The sequence below is a fragment of the Apodemus sylvaticus genome, chromosome 1 (assembly GCF_947179515.1).
Source record: "Apodemus sylvaticus chromosome 1, mApoSyl1.1, whole genome shotgun sequence".
Taxonomy (NCBI): Eukaryota; Metazoa; Chordata; class Mammalia; order Rodentia; family Muridae; genus Apodemus; species Apodemus sylvaticus.
This window is the reverse complement of record NC_067472.1, coordinates 34,833,414-34,856,111: the sequence shown is the minus strand read 5'-3', so window position 1 is coordinate 34,856,111 and position 22,698 is coordinate 34,833,414. Positions and strand designations below refer to the sequence as shown.

The 22,698-nt window shown below is 43.9% G+C and overlaps 1 protein-coding gene across 3 annotated transcripts in view; it reads right to left on the bottom strand.

Annotated features, from left to right (window-relative positions):
• Positions 1-10,684: 10,684 nt before the first annotated feature.
• Pum3 (pumilio RNA binding family member 3) overlaps positions 10,685-22,698 on the bottom strand; it is a 35,196-nt gene continuing 23,182 nt past the window's right edge. For all 3 annotated transcript variants that reach the window (XM_052187775.1, XM_052187782.1, XM_052187789.1), the window contains exons 14-18: positions 21,021-21,163; positions 20,297-20,519; positions 18,330-18,417; positions 16,041-16,128; positions 10,685-12,200 (exon numbers count right to left, since the gene is read on the bottom strand). In XM_052187775.1, coding sequence (XP_052043735.1) covers positions 12,068-12,200; positions 16,041-16,128; positions 18,330-18,417; positions 20,297-20,519; positions 21,021-21,163 — 675 coding nt within the window. In that variant the 3' untranslated portion in view covers positions 10,685-12,067. The remainder of the gene's footprint in view (positions 12,201-16,040; positions 16,129-18,329; positions 18,418-20,296; positions 20,520-21,020; positions 21,164-22,698) is intronic.

The window sequence follows — 22,698 nt, the reverse complement described above, 5'->3', positions numbered from 1 at the left end:
GAGCAGTAACTAGGACACTCAGGAACTCAAATGCTACTCTTAACATTTTCTTCAAAACAAATTTAAATGCAATCTGAATGCAAGAAATAGCTATCAACAGCTATCCATAGATACCCATGCCTGTACTGCTAATGACACAATAGCAATGGGCCGCTTGCCTTCTCTATTTGACCATCAGTTATTGCCTGGATACTATGTTTTATCAGGGCCAAGTGTTGTCTAGGTTTGGTTGAACCAAATGGTTGAAAAATAACATAATTACACTTAAAGCAGCAAACCTACAAACAACAAAACACAGCACTGTGATGTGAGACAAAGCTTACATCCTTATACAAGCATACAATGATTTACATATAACTTTATTAATTAAAAAGCAGGAAGGCACAGTAAAAGGATACACTAGATCGAAATCTCACACACACACTGAAGCTCCTAGAACAAGATGACAAATTTACATCACCCTGGGTAAATTCTCCTGGCCAACTCACCTCCGGTGCTTCCTATGCTATTAGATAGCTAATGCTTACAGTTTGACACACCATCTTAACCCCCAATATTTTTCGTTGTTTTTCTGAGTAATTATTTACTTTACATCCTGATCCCAGCTTCCCTCCCTCCTCTCCTTCCATTCTCACTCCCCCCCAACACACACCATACACACCCACACCACACACACACATACACCCTCCTGTCTTCCCTTTCTTCACAGAAAAAGGGAGGCTTCCCATGGCTGACAACCCACCTTGGCATATCAATTTGCAATAGGACTAGGCACATTTTCTATCGGGGCTAGACAAGGCAGCCCTTAGAAAGACTGTTGTCCTATAGACAGGCAGATCTTGAATGGGGCAAATATGGATCTTTTTGCCAGACAGTAGAGACTTTTTGTCTGTTTTTTTTTTTCTCCCAATCTCTTTTAAATCTGAAATCTATCACCTTGTAATATGGGTCTAACACAAGTGTGGGAACATGTGACTCCCTAATGTTTCACAAGGCATCTGTGCACACACAGCCTCTTCGAGCCTGACCCGGCATCCTGAGAGCTTTCGGACATTACTTCTATCTTCACCGGGATGAGTGGAATGCCTTGGAGATGAACACTTGCCCACATTCTTAGTCAGAGTCAGGACCACACTACACTAACAGATCTTCTGAAGACAGACTTAAGTAAGCAGACAGCTCAAAGCTGGTGTTCTGCTTTATAAATGAAGAAAAATGAGGATGAAGATCACCTGCGGGCCAGTAGGCAGACCCCTATGGTAACCCTCTCAAAAAAAAAAAATCCCTGTTATTTCTGCTGCAAAACCACTTAGGGTTATCCCTGCCTTGCTTCTTGACTGAAACTTGACCTCTGGAGGCCAAGACTACAAGATGGCTGGAAGGCCCCACTTCTCTTCTGTACTCTCACCTGAGCCTAGGTGACAGACCTCATCCTACCCCCATCCGTTTCCCCATGGAAACAGCCTCTAACCCGTAACAAGTCTTGCACTAAGCCATCTACATAACGGGGTTGATAGACTTCACAAGAAGATGTTGTGACAAGCAACAGCTCAAAGTGCTATTTCTATCAAGATCATTTGCATTTCAAAAGGATTCTATTTGGGTTCAGAGTTCCTCCAGGCTTCCTAACCCACAGGCAGAAGTGACTGGAGGGATTGCAGATATTCTTACCCTAGACAATGGCTCCAGCAGTGAATGCCTAGCTCCAGCTACGCCAGTGTGCAGGAAAGAGGAGGCAGAAATGATCCACCTCCAAAGGCTGGAGAGTTTATTTTGCTTGCAAGTCACAAGTTTCAGAGTTGTCCCAGGACCTTTAGAATAATTTCCAAACTCCAGTGACCCTACTTTTGTGTAAGAGGCCTGGCTGTGAAAGGTCCGACTTGGATTTGGCTAGGTCCAGTTCTACGTACCTCACATACACAAACTCATCTAATCTTCACAAGGATATGGAGAGGTTTCCTTCATTCCATCACTGAGCAAACGGAAGCTGAAGTTGTGCAAACTTCCCAGATGACCAAATCACACGGTTAGGCTTCAGTCAATGACTTTTACCGCCTCTCACTTCACCTGGTTTTTGTCTTCCAAAGCAGCAGGTTCGTGTGCAAGCAAATGTTTCGGAAGCCATGCCATCTCACCCTGCGAACTGATAGGAAGATCCAGATTTCGAGGACTGAGAGGCCGAGGAAAGCAGACTGCTGCACAGAAGGCAGGGAAGGGCTGACTGCCGTGCTTTTAACGCACCTCCAGCCCAGTGCATCTTCTGGATCACTGTTAAGATACAACTGAGAGATTTGCAGTTCTCAAGCGTGCAGAGTGAAGTGATGGAGTACGGTCATGCTTAGGCTAGCAGCTGCAGACCAGGGTCCAGGGAGCCTGTGATTCGGAGAGAGCATCCTTCACTATTTTGCTCACCTAAGCTGGAGAACTCAAATGTTCTACATTCTGATTGACTGCTCTCAATTAGGCAAAGTACTTTGGTCTGTTAACCAATCACTGTTCCCCCAAAGAATCAACTGTGATTTGGGGAACATGAGGTCATGATTCCTAGGCTAGGGCAGGTCATAAATGGTCTCCTCTTTCTCACCTATGAAGACAATTCAACCCAACTGCTGGCAGGGTGCCAGATGGACAAATATATATGCCCAGAAGGCTGTTATTTCCAGCTGATCCATATGTAGAATTGGATTAGATACTGAAATGCAAATGGCAGAATGGTTGATCTGGCAAGAAAACCAAAACTCCTATGTGGTCAAATGCTTCCCAAGGGGCACATTCCTGCTCTGTGATGCTGGTCTTCAAGAGCCCCATCACATGTTCTATTTAAAAGGAGTGTTTCAAGCATCTGGAAGTGATTTAAAATATCTAAATTATTCATAATGCTTAATTGTAGTCATTAAGAGTGCAAAGTCAGATGATTCTCACGACCTTACCAGACCATTATCACCTCCCACCCAAGTACTCAACACACGAGGCACCAAGAGATAATCATGTCTTCCCAGGATGTAATCAAGAATAGAACATGGGCTAAAATTTCTCACTCCCACATCCTCTGAAGCTCCCCTATTCATCACGGGTTTACAAACACGCTTGTTGGATAAAATTTTGTAAATGATTAAGACATTTTTCTTTTTATGAAAGACTCTATAGCATCATTCTTTGACAGCTCTGAGAGAGAAGGCATCAGCAAGGCACTGTGTGGTTTTGCAGGCTGGAGTGCAGAGTAGCCACTTTGCACTACCCATAAAATGCAGGCTAGACAAATAGCACACTGCATCTCCTGGGTGGGACCACTCATGTGAAAATCTTAAGCATTTATCCAGACACAGTGCTTTGCTCTGTGCAGCAAGGTCCTAAAAACAGAGCAGGGATGGTGAGGGAAGAGAAGACAAACACAGAAAGGCTGGGATCGGGTGGGTGGACTGGGATGGCTGATGGAGACGCCACAGCACCCAGGAAGCTGGGGGTGTTTATACATCAGTTTACAGCTGAATAAGGAGGCAGGTTTGTCTAATCTCCTTAGGAGCGATCTCCAGGGCAGGCTTTGGAGCTTCCATGGGGCTGAGACACTGGGATCATTGACCTGGCCAACCCATGTCAACAAAATACTTGCTTTCACTCCCCACAACCTAGGCTAAGGGATTTGGAGCACCTTGGTGGTGTCTCAAGTTTAGAAGGGAATGGGGGAGAGAGCATGGTGGGACCTGTCTTCCTGGCTAAGCAGCATCACAAAGCTAAGTGGCCAAGCTTTGCAGTTTCCTTCTTGGGCTCTGGCAACAGAACTCAGCCTCCTGCATGCCAGGCAAGTTCTCTGTCTGCCATGGAGCCACACTGCAAGCCTCGAGTGGTAGAGCTTATGGTTTAGTTCACTGTAAGCGGCTCCATAGAAACCGATGCTCTAAGACATCACGTGCTTCTACTCTGCATAGGCTGGCTTCAAATTCATGATCCTCCTGCCAAAGCCCCACAGGTGCTGGGGTTACAGGCATGCTCACACAAGCCAGCCTCCCTTGTGTCCTGGTCACCATTATTCTCAACTAATGCACATGCCTCGGCAAGGTTCAACTTAAAAGGTTTTACACTCATCAGTGAGTATGTAGTCATGCTACAGTGCATGTCTGGAGGTCACAAGACAATTTGGGGGAGTTGGTTCTCCCCTCCCACCAAGCTGGTCCCAGGAAACAAAGTCAGGTTGTCAGGTTTGGTTCCAAGTGCACACTGAGCCATTTTGCTGGCCCAAGATTTACTATTACAAGAGATTAACTTGCTCTAATTAAGATGCAATCTTTTATAAAATTTCATTGAGAAGGGTCCTGGCAGGCCCTGCGCCTGCTACCACTGGCCATCGCTGGCCAACTGGGCTGCAAGCAGCGGTGGAGTTACAGTGCTTTTCACCGCAGGTGAAGCCACATCAGAACTCTGCCTCTCGCCAGTCAGTTACAAGAGGCTCTCCGCCCCCTTTGCTCTTGGAGGCCAGAGAAAACTGACAGCCCGAGGTATGCAGACTTAGCCAACATCACAGGGTTCTAAGCCCGACAGGCATTGGCCTGCACCCAGGCCCTGGGCTGTTGGGGGGGGGGGGGAGGCATCGGTGTGCCAACCAGGCCAGGAGGTCCTTTGCCCGGCAGTCTGTCCCGGGACTTGCAGGAGGCGCGTGCAGCACCATCTTGGCTACCTGACAGAACCAGTTAGCAGTCATAGCCCAAGGCGAACTCAAGGCCTGGACTCAAGGCCTGAGCAGCTAGGCTAGCCTTGTGTGCACCAACCCGGTTGGGGGATCGGCTGCCCAGCTGAGTGATCAGCACTCAGAAAATGTCCTGCAGCATACACCATCAGCACTCCCTGAAGGAGCAAACAGGCATCACCTGGTTCACAGAGACAATCTGGGGCAAGGCACACTAAGGGTTCCAAGGACACCCAAGAGGAGGGCAGCACACCAGCAATCTGCTACAGGGGAAACCCAGCCATCCAGTGTTGCGAAAATAGCCTTACAGCCTCACAGGAGGCTCAAAAATCAGCCAGAGACAAGACCAACTAATGCCAGAGATAACAAGATGGTAAAAGGCAAATGTAGGAACTCTACCAACAGAAATCTAGGCAATATGGCAGTGTCTGAACCAAACTCTCCAATAACAGCAAGTCCTGGATACCCCAACACACCAGAAAAACAAGATTTGGATTTAAAATCACTGGTCATGACGCTGCTAGAGGAACACAAAAAGGACATAAATGACTCTCTTAAAGAAATACAGGGGAACAGGAATAAGCTAGAAACCTGTATAATGGAAGCACAAAAATCATTTAAAGAAATTCAGGAGAATAAGGCTCAAGAGATAGAAGCCAATAAAGAAGAAACACACACACACACACACACACAAAACTTAAAGAAATGCAGGAGAAAGTGAGTCAAATGGCAGAAGTCATGAAAGAGGAAACACAAAAATCTCTTAAAGAATTAAAGGAAAACACAAACAAACAAATGAAGGAACTGAGCAAAACCATCCTGGATCTAAAAACAGAAGTGGAAACAACTAAGAAATCACAAAGGGAGACAACTCTGGAGATAGAAAACCTTGGGAAGAAATCAGGGGCCATAGATGTTCAAATATCAACAACATAATACAAGAGATGGAAGAAAGAATCTCAGATGTTGAAGATACCATAGAAACCATTGACTCAACAGTCAAAGAAAATGCAAAATGCAAAAAGCTTATATCCCAGAACATCCAGGAAATCCAGGACACAATGAGAAGACCAAACCTAAGGATTATAGGTACAGACGAGAGTGAAGATTTACAACTGAAAGGGCCAGCAAATATGTTCAACAAAATTATGGAAGAAAACTTCCCTAACCTAAAGAGAGAGATGCCCATGAATATATAAGAAGCCTACAGAACTCCAAACAGACTGGACCTGAGCAGAAATACTTCCCTTCACATAATAATCAAAACCCCAAATGTACTAAACAAAGAAAGAATATTAAAGGCAGTAAGAGAAAAAGATCAAGAAACATATAAAGGAAGACCTATCAGAATCACACCAGACCTCTCACCAGAGACCATGAAAGCTATTAGATCCTGGGCAGATCTCATGCAGATGCTAAGAGAACACAAATGTCAGCCAAGATTACTATACCCAGCAAAACTCTCAATAACCATAGATGGAGAAACCAAGATATTCCATGACAAAACCAAATTTACATAGTATCGTTCCACAAACCCAGCCCTACAAAGAATAATAGGAGGAAAACTCCACTACAAGGAGGGAAACTACACCCTGGAAAAAGCAAGATAGTAACCTTCTTTCATCAAATCCAAAAGAAGATAACCACTCAAATATAAAAATAACATCAGAAATGACAGGAAATAATAATCACTATTCCTTAATATCTCTTAACATCAATGGACTCAATTCCCCAATAAAAAGACACAGACTAACAGACTGCATAAGGAAACAGGACCCTACATTTTGCTGCATACAGCAAACACACCTCAGTGTCAAAGACAAAAACTACCTTAGAGTAAAAAGCTGGAAGACAATTTTACAAGCCAATGGTCACAGGAAATGAGCAGGAGTAGCCATTCTAATATCAGATAAAATTGACTTTCAACCTAAAGTCATCAAAAGAGAGATAGAAGGACACTTCTTGCTGGTCAATGGAAAAATCCACCAAGAAGAACTCTCAATTCTGAACATCTATGTGTCAAATGCAAGGGCACCCTCATTCGTAAAAGAAACTTTACTAAAGCTCAAAGCACACATTACACCTAACACAATAATTGTGGGTGACTTCAACACTCCACTATCCTCAGTGGACCGATCAGGAAAACAGAAACTGAACAGGGACACAGTAAAACTAATTGAAGCTTTGGACCAATTGGATTTCACTGATATTTATAGAACATTTCACCCTAAAGCAAAAGAATATACCTTTTCCTCAGAACCTCATGGTACCTTCTCCAAAATTGACCATATAATTGGTCATAAGACAGACCTCAACAAATATAAGAAGATCGAACTAATCCCATGTCTCCTATCAGATCACTATGGAGTAAGAGTGGTCTTCAATAACAACAAAAACAGAAAGCCCACATACACATGGAGGCTGAACAATACTCTACTCAATGACACCTTGGCCAAATAAGAAATGAAGAAAGAAATCAGAGACTTTTAGAATTTAATGAAAATGAAGGCACAACATACCCAAATCTTTGGGACACAATGAAAGCAGTGCTAAGAGGAAAACTCATAGCCCTGAGTGTCTCCAAAAAGAAACGGGAGAAAGCATACACTAGCAGCTTAATGGTGCACGTGAAAGCTCTAAAACAAAAAGAAGCTAATTTACCCAGGAGGAGGAGAAGACAGGAAATCATCAAACTCAGGGCTGCAATCAATCAAGTGGAAACAAAGTGAACCATACAAGGAATCAACAAATCCAGGAGCTGGTTCTTTGAGAAAATCAACATGATAGATAAACCCTTAGCCAGACTGACCAAAGGACACAGAGAAAGTATCCAAATTAACAAAATTAGAAATGAAAAGGGGGATATAACAACAGAAACTGAGGAAATTCAAAAAATCATCAGATCCTACTACAACTACAACTCAACACAATTGGATACAACTGGAGAACTCGACACAACTGGAGAATCTTGAGGAAATGGACAATTTCCTAGACAGATACCAAATACCAAAATTAAATCAGGACCAAATAGATTATCTAAACAGTCCCATAACCCCTAAAGAAATAGAAGGGGTCATAGAAAGTCTTCCAACCAAAAAAAGGCACAGGACCAGAAGGTTTCAGTCCAGAATTCTATCAGACCTTCAAAGAAGACCTAACACCAATATTCTTCAAACTATTCCACAAAATAGAAATGGAACGAACACTACCCAACTCCTTCTACAAAGCCACAATTACGCTGATACCAAAACCACACAAAGATCCAACAAAGAAAGAGAACTTCAGACCAATTTCTCTTATGAACATCGATGCAAAAATACTCAATAAAATTCTTGCCCACCGAATCCAAGAACACATAAAAATGATCATTCACCATGATCAAGTAGGCTTTATCCCAGGGATGCAGGGTTGGTTCAATATACGGAAATCCATCAATGCAATCCACTACATAAACAAACTCAAAGAAAAAAACCACATGGTCATTTCATTGGGTGCTGAAAAAGCATTTGACAAAATTCAGCATACTTTCATGCTTAAAGTCTTGGAAAGAACAGGAATTCAAGGCCCATACCTAAACATAGTAAAAGCAATATACAACAAACCGGTAGCCAACATCAAACTAAATGGAAAGAAACTTGACGCAATCCCACTAAAATCAGGTACTAGACAGGGCTGCCCACTTTTTCCTTATCTTTTCAATATTGTACTTGAGGTACTAGCTCAGGCAATTAGACAACATAAGGAGGTCAAAGGGATACAAATTGGAAAGGATGAAGTCAAACTATCACTATTTGCAGATGACATGATAGTCTACCTAAGTGACCCAAAAAACTCCACTAGAGAACTCCTACAGCTGATAAACAACTTCAGCAAAATGGCAGGTTATAAAATCAACTCAAGCAAATCAGTAGCCTTCCTATACTCAAAGGATAAGCAAGCAGGCTGAGAAAGAAATTAGGGAAATGACACCCTTCACAATAGCCACAAACACTATAAAGTACCTTGGTGTGACTCTGACCAAACAAGTGAAAGATCTGTATGACAAGAACTTCAAGACTCTGAAAAAGGAAGTGGAAGAAGACCTCAGAAAATGGAAAAATCTCCCATGCTCATGGATTGGCAGGATCAATATAGTTAAAATGGCCATTTTGCCAAAAGCAATATACAGATCCAAAGTAATCCCCATCAAAATCCCAACTCAATTCTTCACAGAGTTAGAAAGAGCAATTATCAAATTCATCTGGAATAACAAAAAACCCAGGATAGCTAAAACTATTCTCAGCAACAAAAGAAATTCTGGGGGAATCAGTATCCCTGACCTCAAGCAATACTACCGAGCAATAGTGTTAAAAACTGCATGGTATTGGTACAGTGACAGGCAGGTGGATCAATGGAACAGGATTGAAGATCCAGAAATGAACCCTATGGCCACTTGATCCTCGACAAAGGGGCTGAAAACATCCAATGGAAAAAAGATAGCCTTTTCAACAAATGGTGCTGGTTCAACTGGAGGTCAGCATGCAGAAGAATGCAAATTGATCCATCCTTGTCTCCTTGTACTAAGCTCAACTCCAAATGGATCAAGGACCTACACATAAAGCCAGACACACTGAAACTATTACAAAAGAAACTGGGGAAGACCCTTGAGGACATCGGTACAGGGGGAAAGTTCCTGAACAGAACACCAACAGGTATTCTCTAAGATCAAGAATTGACAAATGGGACCTCATAAAGTTACAAAGTTTCTGTAAGGCAAAGGACACCATCAAAAGGACAAATCGGCAACCAACAAATTGGGAAAAGATCTTCACCAACCCTACATCAGATAGAGGCTGATATCCAATATATACAAAGAACTCAAGAAGCTAGACCCCAGAAAGCCAAATAACCCTATTAAAAAATGGGGTACAGAGCTAAACAAAGAATTTTCACCTGAAGAACTTCGGATGGCGGAGAAGCATCTTAAAAAGTGCTCAACTTCATTAGTCATTAGGGAAATGCAAATCAAAACAACCCTGAGATTTCACCTTACACCAGTCAGAATGGCTGAGATTAAAAATTCAGGAGTCAGCAGGTGTTGGGGAGGATGTGGAGAAAGAGGAACACTCCTCCACTGCTGGTGGGGTTGCAAATTGGTACAACCACTCTGGAAATCAGTCTGGCGGTTCCTCAGATAACTGGGCAAGCCACTTCCAGAGGATCCTGCTATACCACTCCTGGGCATATACCCAGAGGATTTCCCCAGCAGGTAATAAGGATACGTGCTCCACTATGTTCATAGCAGCCCTATTTATAATAGCCAGAAGCTGGAAAGAACCCAGGTATCCCTCAATAGAAGAATGGATGCAAAAAATGTGGTATATATACACAACGGAGTGCTATTCAGCCATTAGAAACAATGAATTCATGAAATTCTTAGACAAATGGATGGAGCTGGAGAACATCATACTAAGTGAGGTAACCCAGTCTCAAAAGATCAATCATGGTATGCACTCACTAATAAGTGGATATTAGCCTAGAAAATTGGAATACCAAAACATAATCCACACATCAAATGATGTCCAAGAAGAATGGAGGAGTGGCCCCTGGTTCTAGAAAGACTCAGTGTAGCAGTATAGGGCAAAATCAGAACAGGGAAGTGGGAAGGGGTGGATGGGAGAACGGGGAGGGAAGAGGGCTTATGGGACTTTTGGGGATTGGGGGGCCAGAAAAGGGGAAATCATTTGTAATGTAAATAAAAAATACATCAAATTAAAAAAAAAATGAAAAGAAAAAAATTTCACTGAAAATATAAATGCTAACTCCTGTCTTGAGTTTGGTCATGCAAGTAACTGTGTCCTCACCTGGATGTAGCGGCACACACCTTTAATCGTAGCTCCCAGGGCACAGAGGCAGGCATATCTCTGAGTTTAGGGTCAGTTTGGTCTACATAATAAATTTCAAAACAGTCTGAGCTACATAGTGAGACCCTGACTTGAAAAAAAAAAAAAACAAAAACACACATGCTCTTTATTGTGTATTTGAATATATACGTGTTAGGTACTTGGGACTTCATACTGTATGTTTGGAAATCCACCAGCGCTAAGAACACAAGTCATTCCAGAGAGTATGAGTTAGGGCTGCAGAGGAAACGGCTGCTTCTTCTACAAGCTGCCCAAAAGCACTTTTCGAGTTGTGTACATGTTTATCTTTTCACTTTTAACGATTAAACACGTAGCACCCCCAACTCTCATCTATAAATGGTCCTTTCTACAGAGAACTCAAACACAAATCATGACATGTTAATCACACAGAAGCAAATCAAATTGTCTCTTCCCCATTTTCCTCTTCACTTCATGCCCATCTTCCTTGAGGATCCAACCAACAGTGACAGGTGTCATGCCTCCGGAAAGGGCCTACTACACCTCAGCACGTGGGGGCAGGACAATCTCAGAGGTTACATTAGTAGTCCTGGAACCTTAGGTTGGGACAGGTAAGGCACAATCAATTCCCCAGAGCGCCGAAGCACGTACAGAGCAGATGGCCACCCATTACATCATCAGACACCCAGAGCAGCAAGGACAGGCCTGCAGACTGAAAACGCAGCTACATGAGCTCTCGTGGTCTACAGAGCTCCAGCTTTGTTGCTCAAAGTCAACTGTACTTTTAAAGTCCAAACACACTACCCGCACTCAAACCTCTACGCACTAACATATTTCCGCAGTTCCCCCTTTTAGCCACACTATGGGCTATGACTATTTTAGGGACTGTTCCAAGGGGCAATGTCCTCATTCTCCTTGGAAGGTATTTACTCTGGAGGCCCAAATGCAAAGACTTTCCCAGCATCCTTGACTTCAGCGAGGACCCATCATCTAAGTCTTCTAGCACGCTTCCTTCCATGTGCTTACCAGACTTACCAGAGCAGCTTCCAAAGCAAACCTGACGAACTCAGTCTGCACAGCAGCTGAAGAGGCAGCTGTCCCCAGGCAGGCTGCCCTGGCCACAGGTTCCCGGAGTTCAGTGCTTTGCTTTACTGCCCTCACTATACACTCTGTTTGAACTTCCTGCCCTTACTTCTTTTGTTGTAACATATCTTTAAAGTCCACCTACTCCAGGAAGCCTTCTCAGATCACAGCTGTCTCCTTTCCTAAATCAAGCCATTCAACCACAGAGCACCCATTTGGGCCCGCCATAGCCCTTCTGCATCACACCGCCACACTGCGATCTGTGTAGTACTCCGTCTGACAGGTCAGACAGTTGACATTACACCAAAGGTCTCTTTAAGAAACAATTTTATATAAATAGGTCCTTTAACAAATACATGCATAGAGCATCCAGTTACGAGTGATAGATTCTGTCCTTCTCCTTGGGGCGAGAGTTCCCGCTTGCTCATCCTGCAGGCCTATGCTATGCAGTCAGCTTCTCAAGCAGAGTCTGCATGCCTCTGCTGGTGCTTTTGGTTTTCTCCAAGGTAGGAATCAGGGTTTTCAGTTCACCTTTGACTTTGTTTACAACTTCTTGGTCACAACTCTGAAGAAGGCTGGAGGGAAGAAAAGGATTAAAAAATTAAATTTCACACAAGCCCTGAGTCTGCAACACAACCCACACTGGCAGGGTAACCAGTTCACTGCTGAGTCACCTCCCGTGCAGTATATTACACAGATTTATAAACATTTACCAGATGAAGGCCACCGAGACAACTCAGCAGGTGGAGCCCAGACGGTGGCAGAGGGAAGCTGGCTAGAGCAACTTGTTTCCTGGCTCATAGGTATGTGCTATGACAGGCATGTGTATACGGGTACCCACACCCACTAAATGAACAAGTAAATGTAGTTTAAAAAAATTAAAATTCGCCGGGCGGTGGTGGCACACACCTGTAATTCCAGCACTCTGGGAGGCAGAGGCAGGCGGATTTCTGAGTTCGAGGCCAGTTTGGTCTATTGAGTGAGTTCCAGGATAGCCAGGGCTACACAGAGAAACCCTGTCTCGAAAAAACAAAATCCAAAAAATAAAAAATAAAATAAAAAAATAAAATAAATAAAATTCACCAAATGAGAGAAATACACCTTCTGAAACTATGAAAATGCTTTATGAACTTGTGGGGTAGAGTCACCAAGATAAGACTTGATTGATTTTGATTATCTTCTGACTTATTAGCATCCTGCCTTAACACTGTTTGCCAGGCGAAGTGGTTTAGATTCATATGTTGAATATTTGGTTCCCAGTTGACAGAACTGTTTGGGAAGGATCAGGAGGTAGAGCCTTTGTGGTTCAGAAGCCCAGGTTAGACTCAGCCTTGCCCGTCCTGTCATGTCTGTGACTACATGTGAGCTCTCAGCTACTTCTCCAGCATCATGTCTGCCTGCATGCTGCCATGATTATCATGGACTTACCTTCTAAAAGGAAGCAATCTCCATTCCAAAGCCCCCTTTCTTTTATTAGTTGTCTTAGTGATGGCTGGCTCGCTCGAGTACTCTCTCTCTCCTCTCTCCTCCCCCACAGCAACAAACAATGACTAAGACAGCAGGGCACTGTCTTATCCTGGTGACAATCTCAAAAGCAGAGACTACATGGTTCACTCATCTCTGGAAACCATGGCGCTGGATGGCTACAGATGGCTTCATAAATGAACTCACCCTAGTGAACGGGTGTGGCAGACAGCATGGGAGGAAAGCAGCTTGTGGCAGCTTTGTCACTGAGCTGTACACCTGTAACATACTGTGTATGCTGTGGAAGTTGAAGGGCTTTTACAACGTCCCTGATTGGGCCAAAAACTGCCAAATCAGAGCACTGTAACTCAGAGCACGGTGATTGTCTTAGACTCAGTTTTCTTGTCTGCAGAACAGGATTAACAAGTGAATTCACCTTCTCCTTCAGGTTGGTTGGCTTTTGGTTGGAGAACTGAATGCAGGCTCTCAGAGACTGTACCACTGACTGTACAGTCATGGCTGCTCTGCCAAGGAGAGCCACACTCACGCAAAGCCCACATTTAGACACCGAGCTAGAATCCCAGTTCCCAGAGGGAAATTTTTTTTTTAAAGCTAGAGTGTTACTTAGTAAACACTCAATAAATGAGAACCATTATACAGGGCTGGGTCATAGGCACCTGACTGCAGGCCACCAGGCCCAAATTTCCTTTCTCTTCCAAGTTCTTTAGGACTACATTTAAATGTCGACCTCTGAAATATATTCTATAAGGAGATCACTTGGCATTCTCTAAAGCCCATGGTCCGGGTAACTCTCATTTTTACCAGTAAAGAGGAAGGTGTATACTAGGCAGTACAGGCAGCATCCTACAGCTCACGGGAGATGACAACAGATGCTAATGGAGTGCCTGTAACGGACCTGTCTGTCACTCTGGGTCCTTATGTTAGCACCCTGACTGAAGAGCCACACAGTACAAGTTAGCAGCTATTCAGTATGTCACATACAGTGAAAAACACTCTACACGCCTTGTTCTCAAAGCAACTTTAAGATTATTAACTTTTTGCTTTACAACCAAGGTAAAAACAGGAAAGCTCAATGCCTTTCCAAACCATACAGTAGGCAGGGCAGGGCTCGAGGCCCAGGCAGACTGATGACGGCCTACTTTCTTAGCTGCTAAAGATCTCCATAATATTTGTCCTCAGCCAGCATACAAGGCCTTTTCCTTTCCACCCAAATACCAACCGAATACCAACTATGAACATGAGAGCAAACAACAAACAACAACATCAAATAGTCCCAAAAGAAAACACACATTTCAACTAAGATGTAAACAGTCAGGGAAATTTGGCAAAGAAACGCGCTACTCAAGTATCCAGCAAACATGAAGACTGCACTTGAAGCCGCCTAACAGCTGAACCTTACACACTATGTGTCTCCAGAGTGTCAGGCAGAGCTCCACAAGCAGCACTGGATCCTTCTTATGTCTGATCTGCCCGAGGGAGTGCTGACTGATAAGCAAACTTTACACATTAATTTCATGGCATCACTGAAATTTCCACTTAGTTGGGCAGAATGAAAGCATGTGTCAGTAGGCGTTAACACGCCACAGGCCTGAGAAAGAAATGCAAGTCAAAAAAGTTCCTGTTGCAACTGATGGGTTCTGACTCTAACATCCCCTGGAATATTAACTTATTTAACTCAGAAACAGGCAGCCTAATCTACATGTAATCACCACACAGTAAAATGACTGACTTAAAAATGAATTTTCATGAACCTATAGTAGATGAAATAGTATATTGGGATATTGAGACTAATGTTTACAAATCACACAGCTAGGCTGGACAGCAAGCTCTACAAATAAGAAGGAAGCTTCAAACTGGAGGACCTGTTTTCTCCTTGTCTGTAAATGTGGCTGGTTTTGTCACCTTGAAAAGGAAATCTCAATTGAAGGACTGCCTCGGACAGACTGGCCATGGGTCACTTTCTTGTTAATGGATGCAGGAGGGACCAGCATACCATGGCAAGGGCCATCCCCATCAGTGGCCTTGGGCAGGGCAAGAACAGCTGAAGGTAAGCCTGGTTACAGTAAGGCCCTGCCCACTGTCTCCGCTCCACGCCTCAAGCTTATGCCCTGACACTGCTCAGTGATGGGCTGTGACCCAGGACTTCTAAGATAAAATAAACTCCTCTTCAAAGTTGATTTTGGCCAGTGTTTTATAATGGAGAAACAATCCAGGACAGCAACATAGCAGAAGAAAAACCAGCTAACCGATTCAACAAGCACACAGATATTATAAAATCAGCAGTTTAAACAATGATCTAGACATTAGAAACTCAACATAACCCAGTCCAGAGAGTGATCAATAAGCAGTGCCTCCATTTACACATCAACTTCTTGTAGTTTAACAAATCCTCTATCAATCTGGAATCACCAAAGACAACAAAAGAAAATAAACTATAGTTAGGCTTGACTTAAACAGCTTTGTGACAATTTTCAGTGGCACACATCTTACTCATTAAGAAAAAAAACCCTATATTTTAGTCAAACTTACAAATGCAGTGAAACTATGTACACTGTAAACATAAAATTCCGTGACCCCTGACATCCAAAGATGACACTGAAATCTGAGAACTGTATTTGCTTTTAAAGAACACTTTAAGTCCCATGTGTTTATTGTTTTTGTGGGAGCGCACAAAGCTCCTTGCCTCGGTGTGAGAGTACAGGTCAGAGGACAACTCGCAGGAGTTAGTTCTCTCCTTGTGTCCTGTGGAGCCTGGAGATGCAATCTGGTAGTTGAGCTTCTGCCTCTGCCTCTCCTGCCTATCACAAGTACTTTGGAATACCTGTCTAGACCAAGGGTGATGGAATAACCCCACAGTACTGGGAACAGATTCTAGAAAAAGAAAGAAATGAAATAAGTGCTCGCGTGTGTTGCATGACACAGCTACCAACCTGGAAAGAATAATGGCTCCTCGGTTGATGCTGGCCCAGGACTTGAGGTTCTTCACGCCAACGCACTCTACAAGGGCTTTTGCAAAACCTGTAAAGGAGACCGATACTTAGTGGGCTCCACGCACTCCCGTCCCTCACCTCTATCCCCTTAGGTTAATAAAAACAACCTCACCTATAACCACTAAAATCTTAGTGTAGATCTAGTACTATGTTAATACTTCCAATTTCCTTAACTCTGATGCAACTTTCCAACTATTTCTAGCAATAATTATCCAAGAAAAACAAATTATTTTTTAAAAAGCTCATTTGGTCACATCTGTATTTCTTTGTAATATTTAATGATTTAACCTTGACCTACTCAGCAAGTAAATGTTTGACAGTATCACTTCACCTGTAGCCTGAGTCAGTTCCCCTTACAAAAAAAATTTAACTACAGGGGACCAGTAACATGGCTGGTGGCCAAAGAATGACCATCTGGCTTACTCAGGCCAATTTCTCTCTCCACTGCTCTGGCAGCCACATAGCCTGTGGTCGAAGCTCTGGGGCTCAGGCAAGAGGACTGCCGTGAGCTAGCTTCAGGCTGGCTGAGTCCTCCATCCCAAACACAGTTCATCTGCACCTCTATTCACTGTGCCCTCTGGGTGCAGCTCACTCTCAGCCAGGGGGGAGTTCTAGTGACTGGGACTTGGGAAGGAAAGTATGAGCTATGCTGATGGCAAAAATCTCAAGTAGGTACCATGTATACGTAATAATTAATTCAAAGATACGCATGGAGCACCCTTAGCTCTTCGCGGTAAACAGGGGCACAACTAGGGAGGCTGCTTGTTTTCCAAAGGTGATAAAAAGAAGATGTTCTCCACTGTGCGCATTTCTAGATGCTGCCAGTCCCCCATTAAGGGTAGAATGTAAGTCTTCTGTTGAATCTGGTGGCCTCGCTGCCTGGACCAACAAAAAACGGTAGGAGTGACTTGAGAAGACCTCTAAGGATTAATCCTGAGGCATAGGCATGCATGGGCTTTGTCTCCTTGGAATACTCAATCTAAGACCCCCCTACCCACCCCCACCCCCGGCTGGGGAAGTGCTTCTGCATAAGCACTGAGGACCTCAACTCAAATTCTTACAACCTATGCATTGCGGCGAGGTTGTAATTATTATATACCCAGGCCTAGAATTCCAATATTCCATCCCTATGTGGGATGAAATGTGGAAAGAGGCCCGCTAGAAGCACAGGGGCCAGCTAGCCTCGCATATGGAGCGACAGATCACAAAAGGCAAGTTCTTCTGGGCAGTGATGGTGCACGCCGCCTTTAATCCCAGCACTTGGGAGGTAGAGGCAGGCAGATTTGAGTCTGAGGCCAGCCTGGTCTACAGAGTGAGTTCCAGGACAGCCAGGGCTACACAGAAAAACAACAACAACAAAAAAAAAACAAAAACAAAAGGCAAGTTCTGTTTCAAACAAAGTAGAGGAAGACTGACATCAGAAGCTGTCCTTTGCCCTCCACACATGTGCCATGACATGCTATGTCCACAGTCAAATATATACGTGCCACAAATAAAAAATAAAAATAAAAACAATTAACAACCATGATGTGTTCGAGCCCAAGCAGTCTAGGACGAGGAAGTGCAGCTAACACTGTCAGTCCTGTGTCTGAGCCACTGTAACGGTGGGCACACTCCAGTCCCCAATAAGGAACCTTGAAAGGAAGACAGAAACAAGCTCCACTAAAGCCCAAATCCCTGCTCAGTAAACCACTAAGCTGAGGTCGCTTGTTACACAGCAAAACCTAGCTGGGATAAACAGATACACTTATTCGTGCTTGAAAACAACAACGGCTCCCAGCCCAACAACCACGTTTTAGGGCTTTTGGCATTTTAATTATGAAAAATCATTAGAAAAATGTTTGGAAATTAGTAACTTATCAAACTCACCTAAACTGAACATCAATGTGTTCAATAATGAACTTGTAGCAAAACCAAATCCCTGGTGTTTATTTTAAAAGCGAGAGTGAGAGATGACTCTGCACTGGAAGCTGCCTCCAGAAACAAATTCAAGACCTCAGCTCAAAGCTTTTCCAGCCACTAGAACAGCTCAAAGTATCTGCATGGTAAGCAAGCAGTCTACTAGTGAGCTGTAGCAGAGCCCTTGAAATTTAACCATTACTTTCTTATTCATAGGCATGATTTCTACATACTTGGCAAACTGTACCTGAACCTAAATGGTCAGTATCAAGCCAGGAAATGCAAACATCCCACATAAGACACACAAAGAAGATAAGCCACACAACCTACCTTCTTTTCCATTTTCTTTCATCTTTTTATCTTGCTCTATTAGCCACTTGAGAACTAGATGTCCTGCAGGATGTTCAGCAACATGAAGCTACAAGAGAACCGGAACCGTTATTTCAAAGGCTACCAAATATCTCTGGTCCCTGAGCCTATCTCTACTGATGTGTAGACATGGATGCAGTTAAGTTTCAGTTTAAGAAATCTTTACCCAGCATGTCCATCACATACCCAGGGAGCAACAAACAGCTAAGTAGGAGATCCTAGCCCCTATAAGGTAGTTCAGGAATTAGTGAGTTTGTTTGAATAGCAACATACAATGTTCATCTAAAACTCAGGTGAGCCTGTGCACTCTTGCCATGGCAACTGGGGAGGACTCGACATGGTGTCTAAGTTCCTGCCCGAGACTCTGCTGTGAGGACGGTGCTGCGGCTATGGAAGCCAGCTATGACTAAAACTCAACAGGGAACGGTGGCAGAGCAAAGGAGCTCAACCGGGGAGGCCGGCTCTGCCCGGTGCGGCACAGCCTTCACACTGTGCCGACTCTGTGTTGCTACAAGGCAGTCCATCCTGTGTAGCCTATGGACGGTCACAAAACTACACAGATCACCCATTTAAAGTCCCTAGGACTGAACTAAAATGCATGTTAGCATTCAGCTAACATAAAGGTATACATAAAAGTGACATGCACATGCCTATCCAACGGACTCCAAATTCTAAGGGCAGAGACTGTCATTTCATCTTTGAGTATCTCTTTAAGCATTCCTGACAGATTTATTGCTTTTTCAGTTAATGAATGAAAGGCTTATAACTTGAACAGCTTATTTTATATCCTTGGGCAATGCCAGGGATCATAATGAAAGGCTACTCTATTTAGCACATAAAGGCTTTTGTGAGACTAATTGACAGCAGAGGTCAAAGATTCAAAAAAAAAAAAAAAAAAAACCATGGAGGTTCCCTGTAACCAGCTGCTAGTTCAGAGCTCCGGAGCTTCCAAGCCAGCACTGGACAAAGGCCATATGATCAGCCCTGCCTTCCTCCTGTCTGCCTGCTGACATGCAAACCGAAGTCTTGGCCTCCTAGTGCTCCGTTCCTCAGGGCTGCAGTACACACTGCCTGCAGCCCACGCTCTTCTCTCCACCATTCTTGGCTGGGCTGCTAACCCTTCCGGGCTCAGCGCAGCTTCTTCCATTTCCAGGAAGGCTACCTGGGGACAAGCTGGGTCTTACACAACCCCTTAGGATCCACAGCTGTCCTTCAGAGTCTTTGTTTCAATATTAAATAATTATTTTACTTAAACGGTGCATCTTCTGAAAGCTTTTGGAGTGCAGCGGAGGATGGTGCTGCCTGTGTGTACTAACAAGGTACACACAATCAGTGAACTTAAGATGCAATATAGAATCAGACCATGCCCACAGAAATATAAACAAGAAAGAACAACTAACTATATTGTTTGTTTGAGACAGCCTCATCTAGCTCAGTCAGGCCCTGAACTCCATATATAGAATAGAATGATCTTGAACTCCTATTTCTCCTACCTCAATCTCTCAAGTCTAAGTCTAGATTTGTGGTTATGCACCCGGCTGACTGAGTCTTTTTTAATGAGTCCAACAAAATTATGGAAGAGTTCAAGGAGAACTACAGGCACAGGAATGAGTTAGGATTTGAATTGATGGGGCACAGGACAATAAAGAATAAAAACAGCACTTCATACCTAGGAAGCAGCGGCCACAGCAGGCAGGGACTATTCTGGAGAGGTAGTTCAGGGGCGATCACAGATAACCCTGAGTCACAGCATGTGTCTGTAGGCACTACAGGATCACTGCGATCTGGGGAAGAAGTGCTACCTCCATGGTGCTCTGAACTATCATTTTTTAAATGTACTATTGGCAGTACTGTTAACATTCTGCAGAACTTGGGATTTTATAGGCCCTGTGACTCTCCTGCTGGTATGATAATCAACGATATATCACCTCTCCGTCCTTGCCACCAGGATACAGCTGTGTTGCTGCCATACCGGCGATGGCTTCCATAGCAGGTTGAATATCTCCAGTAGCAGATCCCAGGATGTAGGACACCAGCACACACGCCGACTTATCCAGCACCACCTCCTGGATGTGCCCTTGCAGGTAGCTCAACAAAGCTGGAGAGATGGACTCCAAGAGCTCACGCCGTCGGACTGCAGGGTCCTTCTTACTGCGAGAATGAGGTGGTAAGTGACCAATCTTGTTATCACAAACCTCCAGGAGCTTATCACAGCCCAGGGCAGCATCTCCTGTAACTGTCTGTCCTTCTGCCGAGCATGTGGACAGTGAGTGAGAGAGTGAAGGGCAGTCTAGGAGTCATCTTTCCATTCCCAGGATCTGAACACTACCTGACATGGAGCAAGGCTTCAATAAAGGAAGCTGCTTTCTACACCACAGACATCCCAATCCAGCCAATCCTACACCAAACAGTGACAAGGACATGTTCATAGTACTTTATAGACACTCTCAGGACATTAAAGTCTAAGATACTGGGAGCTTTGAAAGTAAAACAAAAAGCAAACTATACACTTGAATGCCTACTGTGTGCCAAGTAGGTATTCCATTGTGTTCTTTCAGGCTCTTGAGACTATGGAATTCACTCAGAAGCTTCAGGGACATGGAGGGGGAGGGGTGCACCTATGAGGATTTCTCCTCATGAGCTGGCCCTCACCTGTGCGCATTGCCGTCCCCCTTCTGCAGCAGCGCGATGATCTCTGGCACCGTGTGGGCAGGGTCTCTGGGGCTCATCAAGTACAACAGGACTTTCCTTCCATACTTGTCATTAACCATGCTGGGCAAGGAACCGATGATTTCCTAGATAATGCAAACAAAACAGTCTACTGTTTGTAACGTTCCAGAGCGCCGCTGAGATTTGATAGGAATGAAGAACACACCCTGGGTATTTTCCTCACTACATTCACGTCACTAGTGATGTCAATTCTGACATGTTTTATCAAAGCACAAAGAATTACTTTCAGAACAGTTCTCTCCTGTGGCTACCATTACTGAACAACCTGTTTGAACTAACTGATCAAACCCAAGGACTTTTTAAAGTTGGAAGGGCTACCTGCACTCATGAGTATGTCTTGGGCAGCTATTACTGAGGACAGCACCTGCTGTGATCTCAGTGGACAGTCAATCTGCAGGAGCACTTAATGTAGCATGAGCCTTGATGAAGCACGCACCTCAGAACCCCCCTGCTGAGATAGGAGAGGAGCTGCTCTGTTAATCGCAAAGCTTAACTAAGCTGCTTATTCACAGCAAATGAAGGTTGTTTACTACGTGAAAACTACAAGCAGGGAGATGGGAAAACAACCCAGCAAGAGGATTCCCCCATCCCGAGTGGACACCAGCACCAGTGGCTAGGTCGGAAGTGACACTGCTCTACCCCAACTTTAGCCTAAGAAAATCTATGGCAGAAAGTCACTGAAGTCTTTTTTTTATATTTTATTTTAGAGACAAGTTCTTGCTAGGTAACCTGGAAAGATCTTGAACGAAATGCTAGGGTTACCTGCATGACCCACCACATTCCCAACCATTAACTGAGAAAATGAAAGAAAATCCATCACTACTTTGTTACAACATTGTTTCTATGACATTGTTTCCCAATCCACACACAACTGAGCAGAAGTTACCTGGAACCACAGAGAGTACTAGCTCACTTGCTAAGTTTATAGGTCAGGATTAGAAGCAGGGATCTGACTAGTCCTGAACATGACAAATCTGTCAGATCCAAAGAAAGCATACACCTCCTCTGAAATAAGTTCTCTTGAAATGATACATACTCAGGTCTGTTTTTGCTTTTATTTTACGCATAGGAATACATTGCCGCTGTCTTCAAACACACCAGAAGAGGGCATCGGATCCTATTACAGATGGTTGTGAGACACTATGTGGTTGCTGGGAACTAAACTCAGTGCTCTTAACCTCTGAGCCATCTCTCCAGCCTGCTTTATTTTTATTTCTAGTTTTTTCGAGACAGGGTTTCTCTGTATAGCCCTGGCTATCCTGGAACTCACTCTGTAGACCAGGCTGGCCTCAAACTCAGAAATTCGCCTGCCTCTGCCTCCCAGAGTGCTGGGATTACAGGCGTGCACCACTACCACCCGGCTCCGCTTTATTTTTTAAGAATTAAAAAAAATATATATTGTATATGGGTATTGCGTTTGTATGTATGTATGTATGTATGTGCACAATATGCATGCAGTGCCTGCAGACACCAGAAGAGGGCACTGGACCACTGGCATTAAGAGCACTGTGAGCTGGGTATTGAAACCTGGGTTTTCTGGAAGAGCAGCCAGTGTGCTCTTAAGCGCTGCTCCAGTCCCCAGTCTGCTCTTTAAAAAAAT